The sequence below is a fragment of the Salvelinus alpinus genome, chromosome 12, assembly GCF_045679555.1.
Source record: "Salvelinus alpinus chromosome 12, SLU_Salpinus.1, whole genome shotgun sequence".
Taxonomy (NCBI): domain Eukaryota; kingdom Metazoa; phylum Chordata; class Actinopteri; order Salmoniformes; family Salmonidae; genus Salvelinus; species Salvelinus alpinus.
In genome coordinates, this window is record NC_092097.1 from 10,777,925 (window position 1) to 10,793,825 (window position 15,901).

At 48.3% G+C, this 15,901-nt stretch overlaps 1 protein-coding gene across 4 annotated transcripts in view; it reads right to left on the reverse strand.

The window, feature by feature from the left end:
* Positions 1-15,901, reverse strand: part of LOC139535486 (voltage-dependent calcium channel subunit alpha-2/delta-2-like) — a 228,217-nt gene that overhangs the window by 208,775 nt on the left and 3,541 nt on the right. For all 4 annotated transcript variants that reach the window (XM_071334921.1, XM_071334920.1, XM_071334922.1 and 1 more), the window contains exon 2: positions 14,361-14,442. In XM_071334921.1, coding sequence (XP_071191022.1) covers positions 14,361-14,442 — 82 coding nt within the window. The remainder of the gene's footprint in view (positions 1-14,360; positions 14,443-15,901) is intronic.

Sequence of the window (15,901 nt, forward strand, 5' to 3'; positions counted from 1 at the left end):
GAGATGGTTGTCCTTCTGGAAGATTCTCCCATCGCCACAGAGGAACTCTGGAGCTCTGTAAGAATGACCATCAGATTCTTGGTCACCTCCCTGATTCTCCCCCGATTGCTCTTTTTGTCTCGCCACCTTGGCCTGGATGAGGGCAAGGTTCTTGGCAGTCTGGCAAAGTCTACTTCCAAGCAAGGGCTTTGGGATGGAGATGCAATATGGCAGTCGTGCCAACATATCTCATCAGTCTCCTGGTGGAAGGGACTTTGTGGACCTGAGGCTCTTTCCCCTGTTGCCTCCATCATCCTCCAAATCCCACCAACATCAGCCACCTCAGAGCGCAACTGGTCCTTGTTTGGGAACACACAGACCAAAGCACGCAACAGGCTGACCAATACAAGGGTTGAAAAATTGGTGTCCATCCGGGCAGATTTTAGGCTTTTTGAGCCTGACAACGAGCCATCCTCAACAAGGTATGAAAGTGACAGTGAAGATAAGGTCTCAGAGTCTGATGTTCAAGAGCTGGACAATGAGGAGGTCCAGGGAGAAGACATGGAAGCTTGAGAGGAAGACAAAGCTTTAGTTTCTAGACTATCATTTTACAGACGTAACAGAGAGAGAGAGAAAGAGAGGGAGAGATACAGAGAGAGAGAGATAAAGAGGGGAGAAAGATAAAGAGAGGGAGAGAGAGAAAGAGAGAGAGAAGAGAGAGAGCTAAAGAGAGGGAGAGAAAGATAAAGAGATGGAGAGAGAGAGATAAAGAGATGGAGAGAGAGAAAGAGAGAGAGAAGAGAGAGCTAAAGAGAGGGAGAGAAAGATAAAGAGATGGAGAGAGAGATACAGAGATGGAGAGAGAGAAAGAGAGAGAGAAGAGAGAGCTAAAGAGGGGAGAGAGATAAAGAGAGGGAGAGAGAGAGATAAAGAGAGAGTGAGAGAGAGAGATAGAGAGAGAGAGGAAAGGAGGGAGGGATAGTGACAAAACGTTAAGCAAAAATAGCCCCTGCTGTTTCTAAAGGCCAGATAATGAATGAGCTGCTGTTGTGTTGTGAGGCGGAGGGGGGGGGGGGATCTCTCTCGCTCCTTCCTTTAACGGTAATTGCTCATGGTGGGGAGGAAGACTCAGCTTTTCCTGTAAATTGTCTTCAGGAGTAAGAGCTATTAAATCAAGGAACCAATTACATTGAGCAGCAGTTACATCATCACCAACGCACGCTGATGAAACAGCACAGCACTGTGTTTGTGCGTTAGTGTGTGTCCGTGACTTCAGCTAAGGTCAGCTTTAGAAAGAGGGGAGGGGGCTATTAAAGTGAGTGGATGGGATGGTGTCTTGTATGGCATTGGGCATTTGAGACAGATTATTGGAAAGTGCGATAGTGAGCGATAGTGAGTAATCCTCCAGCACTTTATAGATACCTCTATTTATGGGGGGTCGACATGAGCCTCCACCTACAGAACAGGCTGCTGTTTCAGGCATGGAAGCAAATGTTTTGGGGAGGCAAAAGCACAATTGAAATTGGCAATCACCATTCACAAGGACGTTAACATAACACTTAAACTGAAGAAATTCGCAGCACAATCATCCTTCACAGACAAACTCAGAAACGGCAGGAACACAGACACACACATAGAAACTGGCTTGACTAGAGGCAATGAAGTCTGTGTTAGGCCCAGATAAACCTGCAGCACAGCATGGGGTCTCAGAACTGACTGATCCAGCACCACTGACCACACACACTCACACAGAGCATGTGAGGAAATATGCCATAATTCAATGAATCCGCTATGTATTTGTGTCCAGCTCTTTTTGGTCAAAGGATCTGTGAATCTAAAGTGTTTTAATTGGACTTCTCTCTAATCGCGGTCTTCCCACACACAGTCCCCTGGGCTTGATACTGGAGCTCAGTCTTGCAGCCTCACAGACACAGACTAGGAGGAGAGACTTTGGGATCAGCCCAGTCTGCCACTCCCAGGCTTCAGTCCCTAACCATGGGGAAGAGAGGAGGAGGGAGGAGGAGAGGGGAACGGAGAGAGGAGGAGGGAGGAGTACAGGGGAACGGAGAGAGGAGGAAGGAGGAGGACAGAGGAACGGAGAGAGGAGGAGGGAGGAGGACAGGGGAACGGAGAGAGGAGGAGAGAGGAGGACAGAGGAACGGAGAGAGGAGGAGGGAGGAGGACAGAGGAACGGAGAGAGGAGGAGGGAGGAGGACAGAGGAACGGAGAGAGGAGGGAGGAGGAGGACAGGGGAACGGAGAGAGGAGGCGGGAGGAGTACAGGGGAACGGAGAGAGGAGGAAGGAGGAGGACAGAGGAACGGAGAGAGGAGGAGGGAGGAGGACAGGGGAACGGAGAGAGGAGGACAGAGGAACGGAGAGAGGAGGAGGGAGGAGGACAGAGGAACGGAGAGAGGAGGAGGGAGGAGGACAGAGGAATGGAGAGAGGAGTGAGGAGGAGGACAGGGGAACGGAGAGAGGAGGAGGGAGGAGGACAGAGGAACGGAGAGAGGAGGAGGACAGGGGAACGGAGAGAGGAGGAGTGAGGAGGACAGGGGAACGGAGAGAGGAGGAGGGAGGAGGACAGAGGAACGGAGAGAGGAGGAGGGAGGAGGACAGAGGAACGGAGAGAGGAGGAGGGAGGAGGACAGAGGAACGGAGAGAGGAGGAGGGAGGAGGACAGGGGAACGGAGAGAGGAGGAGGGAGGAGTACAGAGGAACGGAGAGAGGAGGACAGAGGAACGGAGAGAGGAGGAGGGAGGAGGACAGAGGAATGGAGAGAGGAGGAGGGAGGAGGACAGAGGAACTGAGAGAGGAGGGAGGAGGAGGACAGGGGAACGGAGAGAGGAGGAGAGAGAAAATAGAGGAGGTAGGGAGGTAGAGAGACAGTATGTCAAGACTGAAGGATGGAGAGAGGGGAGAAGAAGAGGGAGGGCGGTAGAGAGGCACAGTACAGTATGTGGTATAGTATTGGTACCGTGCCAGTGCTTGGGGTTAAGGAGCCTTCAAGTGTATGAGGCTGAATTATTCATGCTGATTAGGCCCTCCTCATTGAAATGAATTAAGAGCCCAACATATGTTACAGTACTTTAGCATTTAAAGGCTCTCTAAAAGAGGGGGTGAACAAATGGCCATACCTCTGTGTGTGTGTGTGTGTGTGTGTGTGTGTGTGTGTGTGTGTGTGTGTGTGTGTGTGTGTGTTTCCAATAAACTCTAGAGTTACTGTACTCCAGCCCATGATGACAGTGTGTGGGTGTAATCCTACTGTATGCTTATCAAACAGGTCTGACTAAGCTTTGAGGATATGAAAGGAATGCCAGTGTCCACCACAGCACAGCGGCCTCTCTCAGAACAGATCCCAAACACAGCACTGAGGATTATAATGAGGAAAAGAAACAGGATAGATCCATCCTTCCTCATTAGATGTTCTCTCTCTCTCTCTTCTCACTCCCAAATCATACATTACCAATTCTGTCTCAATAAATATGCCCACATTCTCCAAATATCTGTCTTGCTGTCAAATACCCTCCTTGTCACATACATTACCAATTCTGTCTCAATAAATATGCCCACATTCTCCAAATATCTGTCTTGCTGTCAAATACCCTCCTTGTCACGGCCGATGCTGGAAGAAGACCAAGGTGCAGCGTGGTAGGCGTACATTTTCCCTTTATTTAAAAATGATGCCAACAAAAACAATAAACCATACAAAACGACCGCTTAAGGGCTATAGTGCCACAAACAAAGACAACTACCCACACTGAAAGGAGGGAAAAAGGACTACCTAAGTATGGTTCCCAATCAGAGACAACGATAGACAGCTGTCCCTGATTGAGAACCATACCCGGCCAAAACATAGAAACACAAAATCATAGAAAACAAAACACAGAATGCCCACCCCAAAGCACACCCTGACCAAACCAAATAGAGACATAAAAAAGCTCTCTAAGGTCAGGGCGTGACACTCCTGTTGTAAAAACAACGTCCCTCTCTCTCATTCATCAGTCTACCCCTTCTTTCTAAACCTCCACCTATTCTTTCAAAACCGCCAATATCTCCCCTGCTTCTTCTCTCTCTCAACAAGCACATCCTCTCTACCCGTTCTCTCTCACTAAATACCCACAATCTCTCGGGCATGAAAATTTCAACCAAGAGGAACAGAATACACCACATTAAATTCAACTTCCTCCCTTCACTCTCTCAGCGTAAGACAAACCCAAAAATAATTTGCAGACTTTTTTTTTTTTACTCTGAAAATAAACTGCGCATGAAGAGGAAGGGGGCGCGAAGGGAGACAATCTTGTTACCAGCCGGCATAGCCCTGGGAAGATTTCTATCAGACACACGTATAGAGAGAGGCATCCATTTAGAAAATGGCTTTTCTAGGCATGCTGGGCCATTTAACACACCCTGTGACGACTCCTGTTTGGGGCCGTGATAAATGTTCTTTCACACCAAATCACTGCCGCGAATGCACACACTACTTACGCCTCGTTCACACCGACAGCGTCATTGCATTTCAGTACACCAGAAGTACATTCATTCACAATGAAACGCTGCGTTTGCCTTGCAGCATTGCACTGCAGAGGCAGTTGCAGTGGTTTCTGTGTGGTGAATACATGTAAGCAAACATATCCAGATGATGCTGCGGACCATTTTGCACCATTTTGCTCAATGAGTGTGATCAAGGCTTTAAGGCCAATCCAGACACTACGGAGACGGAGGGTACGGAGTATTACGCAGTGTTGCAATGTCATTTACCGTCACAAAAGGAGTGGCTCCTTGTAATACACTCTGTCATTCGACACTGTTTTTTTTACCCGGAAATTGAGCCCCGACAGATCATTCCTTTCCAAGACTGAGGGGGCAGTATTGAGTGAGTTTTGCAACGGAAGTCCGCTCCTGTGGGTACATCACATATTTTCCAGTACTTCTGGTATAAACTATTTGCTATTCTACTTGCAAGGTGAATTTTTTGCGATTTCCTTTCGCGATTTGCTACATGTCTATATCGCTGTTCAGTTTTGAGCAGCGTCTTGCGATCTGGTGAGACAATACAAGAACCTCTACAATCCTTTGATGCAGTTGTATTTCGAACAAGGACGCAAAAGACAACAGCTGGAGGGAAATTTCATGAAATTCAAACACCGATACTGACATAAAAAAACATGGAAAAAGATTCGGGACCGGTATGTTTTCCATCTGAAAAAGGTGAAGGAGACGAGGAAGAGGGCTGCTGCCACTACAACTGTCCAAAACCTGGATTGGCTTTGTGTTTACGTGAAACATGTTCAGGCAGACACCAATATGTCAGATATGGTATGTACTCTTGTCATGCAGCCGAGTCCTTTTGTACAGTGTGTGCGCTTGTAATCGTATGTTTAGCAGACCTAGTTAGAACTTGTGAAATCAGCTCTTTTCTGGACGGGAGAAATTGTGAGTGGGAAATATTCTGTGTCTGTGTTATTATACTGATTAGCAGGGCTAGTTCAACCATCTGAAAAACAGACACTGTGGTGTGTGTGTGTGCTAATCAAATTGAGATGTTTATGAAATCAGTTGTTTTGAGTAAGTGTTTTAACTCAAAGGAGCCCATGGAGATGTTTTCAGATTTGCTTGAATTCTAATGTATTCGCCATCTGCTTGTAGGTGTTGGAGGGGGGTGGTGTTTTGGAGAGCCCAGAGACAGAGCTGAGCCCCGACGGCCCATCTACAGGTGGTTCACCGCCCCTTGGTTCATCATCTCCCTGGTCTGGTGCATCATCTCCCTGGTCTGGTGCATCATCTCCCTGGCCTGGTGCATCATCTCCCCGGCCTGGTTAATCATCTACCCGGTCTGGTGCATCATCTCCCCGGCCTGGTGCATCATCTCCCCGGTCTGGTGCATCATCTCCCCGGTCTGGTGCATCATCTCCCCGGTCTGGTGCATCATCTCCCCGGTCTGGTGCATCATCTCCCCGGTCTGGTGCATCATCTCCCCGGTCTGGTGCATCATCTCCCTGGTCTGGTGCATCATCTCCCTGGTCTGGTGCATCATCTCCCTGGTCTGGTGCATCATCTCCCTGGTCTGGTTAATCATCTCCCCGGTCTGGTTCATCATCTCCCCGGTCTGGTTCATCATCTACCCGGTCTGGTTCATCATCTCCCCGGTCTGGTTCATCATCTCCCCGGTCTGGTGCATCATCTCCCCGGTCTGGTTCATCATCTCCCCGGTCTGGTTCATCATCTCCCCGGTCTGGTTCATCATCTCCCCGGCCTGGTGCATCATCTCCCTGGTCTGGTGCATCATCTCCCTGGTCTGGTGCATCATCTCCCCGGTCTGGTGCATCATCTCCCTGGTCTGGTGCATCATCTCCCCGGTCTGGTGCATCATCTCCCCGGCCTGGTGCATCATCTCCCTGGTCTGGTGCATCATCTCCCCGGTCTGGTGCATCATCTCCCTGGCCTGGTGCATCATCTCCCTGGTCTGGTGCATCATCTCCCTGGTCTGGTGCATCATCTCCCTGGTCTGGTGCATCATCTCCCTGGTCTGGTGCATCATCTCCCCGGCCTGGTGCATCATCTCCCTGGTCTGGTTCATCATCTCCCTGGTCTGGTTCATCATCTCCCCGGTCTGGTTCATCATCTCCCTGGTCTGGTGCATCATCTCCCCGGTCTGGTTCATCATCTCCCCGGTCTGGTTCATCATCTCCCCGGTCTGGTTCATCATCTCCCTGGTCTGGTTCATCATCTCCCCGGTCTGGTGCATCATCTCCCTGGTCTGGTTAATCATCTCCCCGGTCTGGTGCATCATCTCCCTGGCCTGGTTAATCATCTCCCCGGTCTGGTTCATCATCTCCCCGGCCTGGTTAATCATCTCCCCGGTCTGGTTCATCATCTCCCCGGTCTGGTTCATCATCTACCCGGTCTGGTTCATCATCTCCCCGGTCTGGTTCATCATCTACCCGGTCTGGTTCATCATCTCCCTGGCCTGGTTAATCATCTCCCCGGCCTGGTTAATCATCTCCCCGGTCTGGTTCATCATCTCCCCGGTCTGGTTCATCATCTACCCGGTCTGGTTCATCATCTCCCCGGTCTGGTTCATCATCTACCCGGTCTGGTTCATCATCTCCCCGGCCTGGTTAATCATCTACCCGGTCTGGTTAATCATCTCCCCGGTCTGGTTCATCATCTCCCCGGTCTGGTTCATCATCTCCCCGGTCTGGTTCATCATCTACCCGGTCTGGTTCATCATCTCCCCGGCCTGGTTAATCATCTACCCGGTCTGGTTCATCATCTCCCCGGTCTGGTTCATCATCTCCCCGGTCTGGTTCATCATCTACCCGGTCTGGTTCATCATCTCCCCGGCCTGGTTAATCATCTACCCGGTCTGGTTCATCATCTACCCGGCCTGGTTCATCATCTCCCCGGCCTGGTTAATCATCTACCCGGTCTGGTTCATCATCTCCCCGGTCTGGTTCATCATCTCCCCGGCCTGGTTAATCATCTACCCGGTCTGGTTCATCATCTCCCCGGTCTGGTTCATCATCTACCCGGTCTGGTTCATCATCTACCCGGTCTGGTTCATCATCTACCCGGTCTGGTTCATCATCTACCCGGTCTGGTTCATCATCTCCCCGGTCTGGTTCATCATCTACCCGGTCTGGTTCATCATCTCCCCGGTCTGGTTCATCATCTCCCAGGCCTGGTTAATCATCTCCCCGGTCTGGTTCATCATCTCCCCGGTCTGGTTCATCATCTCCCCGGTCTGGTTCATCATCTCCCCGGTCTGGTTCATCATCTCCCCGGTCTGGTTCATCATCTCCCCGGTCTGGTTCATCATCTCCCCGGTCTGGTTCATCATCTCCCCGGTCTGGTTCATCATCTTCCCGGTCTGGTTCATCATCTCCCCGGTCTGGTTCATCATCTCCCCGGTCTGGTTCATCATCTCCCCGGTCTGGTTCATCATCTCCCCGGTCTGGTTCATCATCTCCCCGGTCTGGTTCATCATCTACCCGGTCTGGTTCATCATCTCCCCGGTCTGGTTCATCATCTCCCCGGTCTGGTTCATCATCTACCCGGTCTGGTTCATCATCTCCCCGGCCTGGTTAATCATCTACCCGGTCTGGTTCATCATCTACCCGGCCTGGTTCATCATCTCCCCGGCCTGGTTAATCATCTACCCGGTCTGGTTCATCATCTCCCCGGTCTGGTTCATCATCTCCCCGGCCTGGTTAATCATCTACCCGGTCTGGTTCATCATCTCCCCGGTCTGGTTCATCATCTACCCGGTCTGGTTCATCATCTACCCGGTCTGGTTCATCATCTACCCGGTCTGGTTCATCATCTACCCGGTCTGGTTCATCATCTCCCCGGTCTGGTTCATCATCTACCCGGTCTGGTTCATCATCTCCCCGGTCTGGTTCATCATCTCCCAGGCCTGGTTAATCATCTCCCCGGTCTGGTTCATCATCTCCCCGGTCTGGTTCATCATCTCCCCGGTCTGGTTCATCATCTCCCCGGTCTGGTTCATCATCTCCCCGGTCTGGTTCATCATCTCCCCGGTCTGGTTCATCATCTCCCCGGTCTGGTTCATCATCTCCCCGGTCTGGTTCATCATCTTCCCGGTCTGGTTCATCATCTCCCCGGTCTGGTTCATCATCTCCCCGGTCTGGTTCATCATCTCCCCGGTCTGGTTCATCATCTCCCCGGTCTGGTTCATCATCTCCCCGGTCTGGTTCATCATCTCCCCGGTCTGGTTCATCATCTCCCCGGTCTGGTTCATTATCTCCCCGGCCCCTCTCCCCAACGCCCGGCCCTTCTCACCAACACCCAATGCATTGTCCAAGCACACCCTTGCTTTCTGCCCTGCAACTCCGTCAACCTCCGCCACATCTCCCCGACCCAGCTCCAGTGCCCGGACGAGGAAGACCGCTGAGGATCCTTTGGACACTGACATTATGCAGCGGGTGGATGAGTTACAGAAACGGCAACAGGAGTTACAGAAACAGCAGAAGTGTTCAGCAAAGGCCGTCTACGACGTCATGGTAACCATGGACGGTGTCTATTCCTCCTGATCAATGTTTCCCGTTTGTCAGGAACGTGACGATGTACTTTCACAGGACCATCGTTCAGTACTGTGTGTACACTCCGTCCGCTCTCGAGTGAGACAGAGCCCTCCGTCTCACCCCAAAAACTGTCAGTGTGTGCATTTTTCTTATTTACACGTTAGGGTGGTGGGTAATTTACTGGGGGAGTGATGGATTTTTTTACATTGACTTATTTTCTCATTAATTTACTGTTGTTTACTTTGTGTTTTTTCCTCTTATTTCCCCTTTCACTTTTCACCTTTGTATTACATTGTAATTTTCATTGCACTATTTTCCTCTTGTGATATTTATTCGTACGATCCTAAATAAATATCTAAAAGGTCTACAAATATCTTTGTCTGGTTATTTGTACTTTTGGCAGAAAATATTACTGTTCTGAATCAGTAGTGCTTTGTACATGAGCTATGCAGGTGAGGTCAATGTCTCGAGAGTCTAGCCTTGTTCTCACCCATGCACCATAGCAGGAAGGTCTCCATTGAAAGGCCTCTACACATGACCATGTACAACCTTGTGTTATGTTGATGGGGCAAATGACTCGGGGGTCTAGCCTCATAGTCTACAGCTGGACAGCCATTCATTGAAAGGCCACTACACATAACACAAGGTTAGGTTTGTCAAACATACATGACAAACAAAAACAACGCAAGGAGGAAGTGACTGTCATTATGGTAGACTTTGCGATTTGTAAAGTGTGAATAAGAAAAACAGCACAACCATGTGAGTAACTCAAAATATGACATATAAACAGTCACCAACCAGAGGAAGAGAACATACACTATATCTACAAAAGTATGTGGATACCCCTTCAAATTAGTAGATTCTGCTATTTCAGCCTCACCCGTTACTGACAGGTGTATAAAATCGAGCACACAGCCATGCAATCTCCATAGACAAATATTGGCTGTAGAATGGCCTTACTGAAGAGCTCAGTGACTTTCAACGTGTCACCGTCATAGGATGCTACCTTTCCAAAAAGTCAGTTCGTCAAATTTCTGCCCTGCTAGAGCTGCTCCGGTCAACTGTAAGTGCTGTTGTTGTGAAGTGGAAACGTCTAGGAGCAACAACGGCTCAGCCGCGAAGTAGTAGACCATACAAGCTCACAGAATGGGACAGCCAAGTGCTGAAGCACGTAGTACATAAATATCGTCTGTCCTCGGTTACTACCGAGTTCCAAATCACGCTTTACCATCTGGCAGTCCGACCTCGGCTAGGCGAACGCTACCTGCCCCAATACATAGTGCCAACTGTAAAGTTTGGTGGAGGAGGAATAATGGTATGGGGCTGTTTATCATGGTTTGGCCTAGGCCCTTTAGTTCCAGTGAAGAGAAATCTTAACGCTACAGCATACAATGACATTCTTGACGATTCTTAGCTTCCATCTTTGGGGCAAGAGTTTGGGGGAAGCCATTTCCAGTTTCAGCATGACAATACACCCATGCACAAAGCAAGTTCCATACCGGTGTGGAAGAACATGACTGGCCTGCACAGAGCCCTGACCCTGACAGAGCCCTGATTAGGCCTGACTGTGAGCCAGGCCTAATCGCCCAACATCAGTGCCCGACCTCACTAATGCTCTTGTGGCTGAATGGAAGCAAGTCCCCACAGCAATGTAGTGGAAAGCCTTCCCAGAAGAGCGGAGGCTGTTATAGCAGCAAAGGGGGGCCCAACTCCATATTAATGCCCATGATTTTGAAATGAGATTTTCGACAAGCAGGTGTCCACATACTTTTTGTCATGTAGTGTATGTGCGCACGTTTTCCAAAACACACAACATGTTAACTTGTATTGTAGGGCGCGATAGCAGCATTCTGAAAAGACACTTGTCCAGCTGGTGTGAGGAAGTAGTCCTTGAGGTTGTTGCGCATGTCAAGAGCAACTCTGGTTGCCCTGTCTGCTGACATGTCCCTTGGGGTCCAGGAAGCTGGTGTCCCTTGTACCACCTGTCTCCACTCTCCTGGACGCCGGTTCCACAGTGGGTGTGGAGTGGTCAACAAATGTGGGGTGGATGTACCGTGTTGATGACTCTGTGTAGTCAGTGTCTGAAGTGTCAGTGGTGCAAAGGTCTTTGCGGAGGGCCACACAGGCCTTCACAATGGTCTCAGCTTTCTCCGGGACAACTTCAAGGGCTCGTCCCAGGATCCTCCATCTTGCAGCTCGGATCCCAAAGCAGTCCTCTGAAATTCTTCTGGCTCTTGAGTGGAGGTAGTTGTAGATCTTATTGGTGTCACCAAGGTCAGAAGAACCTTTAAAGAAAATAAGGGTTTTCCATTAGTATTGAACAAGAACATGACGGCTTTCAAATGTGTATTTGTAACAACTGTGTAGCCTATGCTTTGGACATAGGCCCTCATCCGCTTACTGGGACGCCAATGACTTTTATGTTAAGCATATATACTGAACAAAAATATAAACGCAACATGCAACAATTTTGACGATTTTACTGAGTTACAGTTCATATAAGGAAATCAGTCAATTTAAATAAATTCATTAGGCCCTAGTATATGGATCTCACATGATTGGGCAGGGGCACAGCCATGGGGAGCCAGGCCCCACAAAAGGGCTTTATTACAGACAGAAATAATGGGCTGGCGTGGTTACACGTGGTCTGCGGTTGTTAGGCTGATTGGACGTACTGCCAAATTCTCTAGAATTACGTTGGAGGCGGCTTATGTTAGAGAAATTAATATTCAATTATTTGGCAACAGCTCTGTTGGTCATTCCTGAAGTCAGCATGCCAATTGCACGCTCCCTTAAAACTTGAGACATCTGTCGCATTGTGTTGTGTGACAAAACTGCACATTTTCGAGAAGCCTTTATTGTCCCCAGCACAAGGTGCACCTGTGTAATGATCATGCTGTTTAATCAGCTTCTTGATATGCCACACCTGTCAGGTGGATGAATTATCTTGGCAAAGGAGAAATACTCACTAACGGGGATGTAAACAAATTTGTGCTAAATCATTTGAGAGAAGTAAGCTTTTTGTGCATATTAACCATTTCTGGGATCTTTTATTTCAGCTCATGAAACATTTTACAGGTTACATTTCTAGTTTTTGTTCAGTATAATTACAACATCTATATTGGTAACATTTTCACATCATAAGTATAGTCATATCTATTTAGCGTATCTTACCTTGGTACGGTCATGTCAGGTTTACCCTCAGAGGAAATCCCTCGAAGACATATGGGCTCGGTGTTTGGGACCGCGGAAAGCAGTCTGGCCTTGTTACTGGCAGCTGGCCTGCAATGAGTTGGGAGCCGAACTTGCTTCATGAGAAGATTGCTGCATCTCCCTCCCTCCCAAATGCGCCTACGTCGATCATGGTGAACCAGTACCTCGCATCGCAGACTGCCATCAGGTCCATTGAGAAAAAGCCCTTGTAGTTGTAGTACTTGCTCCCCGAGTTTGCCGGAACTAGATCCGAATATGTTTTCTGTTGACAGTTCCTGCACAACTCAGACAATTCCAACGACCCCCAAACTCTCTGGCAATTTCTTCCTATTTTGCCATGGAGGAAAAAGCTACAAAATCCTCCTCCAGGACATGCCAGATAGCCTGGCACACTTCCGTGATGATGGCACAAACTGTTGAGATTCCTAGCTTATAACTCGCAGCGACACTTTCCTGTGTGCTGCCACTCGCGAGTTCTCTCGTGGGATTTATGTGAGGGGCAAGCGGCTGAAGCAAGTCGTCAAATCTGGCAAACCGACATCCGAAAGTACTGAAAATGTATTTCCTCGTCAAGGCTTCGCATAGGTTGGACAAGAGACATGTCTTCTCCGTCGTCCCCTCTCGTAGTGTTCAGTGGACGAACTCTGCCTTTTCTCAGTCGTTTGTTTCTTCTTCTCCTCCTGAGTAGTAAGAGCAGTTCAACCTCTTGCTGTTCAAGCTCTCGAAATCACAACTCATAGAGAGACATGCTTGCTTCTGCTTCTGTGTCTATAAAGTAGCGCCGTAACGCTTAAAACACCAGACTAGCCAGACATGTAGCTAGCTAGCTATATTAGTAAACAAAAAAGGCATATAACACCAGATCCGGACGTTCAAAATAGCGTCGCTAGCTACAGTCAGAGTGCCTCTGACCCTCTTGCTTGGTAAGCTACTCTGGCTCCCCAAGCCCTAGTGGATTTACACTACACAAGGCGGACTTCCTCTCTGGGTGGAACGCAACGACGATTCTGGACAAAAAAGCACGCCCTTGTACATGCATGCACGTCAATAGACAGAGTGGAGCCTTTGGGCTAACACACACACACACTTAGGACAACCTAGGCTACACAAACGCACTATGCTAACATACTCACAAACACACTATGCTAACATACTCACAAACACACTATGCTAACATACTCACAAACGCACCTTTCAACCATGATACTCACACACACTCAGCCCAACCCACTTACTAGTATACACCGGAACAGACTATTAGATGAACTAACTATTCCCACAGCATTCACTCAATGTCAATCTTTCTGACAGTGCAAACACAATTGAATACACTTTTAATTGACGTGCTGTACTTGCTTATGCAAATCCACACACATTCCTACTCAATAACTATTGACACAAACTAGGAACGCCAAAGCCTGTATTTCAGTGAGTAAATAGCGACAGACCAAATAGTGACGCTGTGTTTTTCTGGAAGACAACGCAAATAATTGCATTGCCAGAGCAACCAACACATCCCCATGCTAACCGCAGCCATGGCAACAACCATCATCACTGCTCCGCCCGCCCAAACACTGTCCTAAACCCTTTAACCACAACTAGCACTGTCACCAACTGTCGCCTACACTCGCTATCGTCAATTACACTACCGTATGAACACCACGGCCATCCCCCTCACCATGGCAACGATTACCATCACCGCAGCCGTAGACGCTATTGTGGCTGGCTGAATCATCACAGTCAGCCATACAGCAATAAAGAAGCATCAGATCCAGGTCCATTTCCAGACCTGGAAGCACAGTGAACATGCACACTGCCTCTGTGTAGAAACATGACGAGACTCTGTAAATCTAACACGGCCAAACCATCTGCTGCTCTAGTGTCACACACACAATGACAGAGGAACAGAAACAGGAGCCCAGATGCGTGGCGTCCCTAGAGTACATAGACACACTGCTGGTGTTACGCTTCCATTTGGCCCACAAACAATACGACAGTACGCCTAGCTTCAAAGAGAGAGAGAGAGAGGAAGAGAGAGACAGAGAGAGAGAGAGAGAGAAGACAGACAGTTTAACTGCAGTCATGCATGGGATCAGGTATTATGTTTAGTTCCCAGTACTTACCCCTTTCATCTGCTGGGCTCCAGTGACCAGTTGCAGAGTCTTCTCCAGCTCCTTCTCAATGCGGCCTGCCCAATGCATCATTCTGAGGGAACAAAGACACACAGCTGTACCTTTAATATACAAGCTTATCACAAATATTATGAGTTGGGGAGGGCTTAAGAAAGTCAGTTCCCTTCCCTTGTTAAACCTCAAGCGATGTATATAATTGCATGTGATGTGTGTATGTTTGTGTGCGTGTGTGTGTGGGGTGGGGTGTGTGTTTGTCTGTATCTATCCGTCTTTCCGTCCATCACTCCCCTCCTTCCTTCTATAGACACATTGTCTTTTTTTCATCTCCTAACGTCAGTTTTATTCATCAACATCCCGTCCAGCCGCCACTCATCCCTGGGGTTCTGGTTGGACGGAGCGTGAGCGTGTGTTCTTTTGGCTGGGCCTCGATCAGCAGCAGGGCTGTAATAAAAAAGCTTCACTTCTGACAGAAGTGCACAATAAGCAGGAGGCGCTCTCAGTGGATGGAGCCAAGTCTGGAATTAAGAGATCAAACGTCTGGAGCTCATCAGTTTATATCTTCCACCAAGGCTGCAAATGACTTAATGGATCAAGATGTTCACAAGCTGCTGTTCGATCAGCAAGAGTTACCAACTTAGAGTGGAGTCCCTACCCACCCAGGCATCACTCAGATAGAAATGAGAAATAGTTATACTAACATACATGGGGAAAGAATAGTAATGAATAATAATAATAATAACAATAATAACTAAGTCATGTACAAATGTTAAGGAAAAGTAACCGAAAATTCTACAAACTTGAAACGGTACCCTTTCTTCTGTCCTTGTTTTTGTGGTTGTGTTTTGACAAGACGGTAGCAGCCGACTCTGAGCCACGCAGCCTTTCCTTTCAGACACACCCGACACTCACATCACCAGCACAACACCGTCATCTGTCTCTTAATAATACCACAAAAATAAATGTCAGCGTTAAATGTCAGATTATTTTGAAAGAAAAGACAGATCTATTAACCAATACCAATCTGCCAAGAAGTGACAGAGAGACCTGGAACCACTGAGTATAGTTAACAGTACATCATATCTGTAACCAGGACCACTGACAGGAATCAGATAAGACATAGACCTCTGTGAGTGTAGAGAAAGCATTTGTTCAAATGTTACCCACATAGAATAATGTGTCTTGACTGTGTTTATAAGGGGGATATAGAGAATAAGAGAGGAAAAGAGGCTTGCCTCTAAAAGGATGGCACGAGGCAGGTTTGCTGAAGAAAGCTCGCTGACTATGAAAAGGTCACCTGGCAATGAAGTGAACACAGGCTTAAAGTGAGACCACACTGGAGCAGAATGCACTGATGCTAACAGCTACTGACAATACCTCTGTCCCCAAGCTAGACACACTCCTTACACAACCTCACTAGTGTACAGTCACCTATACACAAATGCAGATACACACACACAAACACTTGCACATTGACAGACACAACCAAGTTGTATACATATGCATACTGCGTTAAAACACACAAACAAACACAA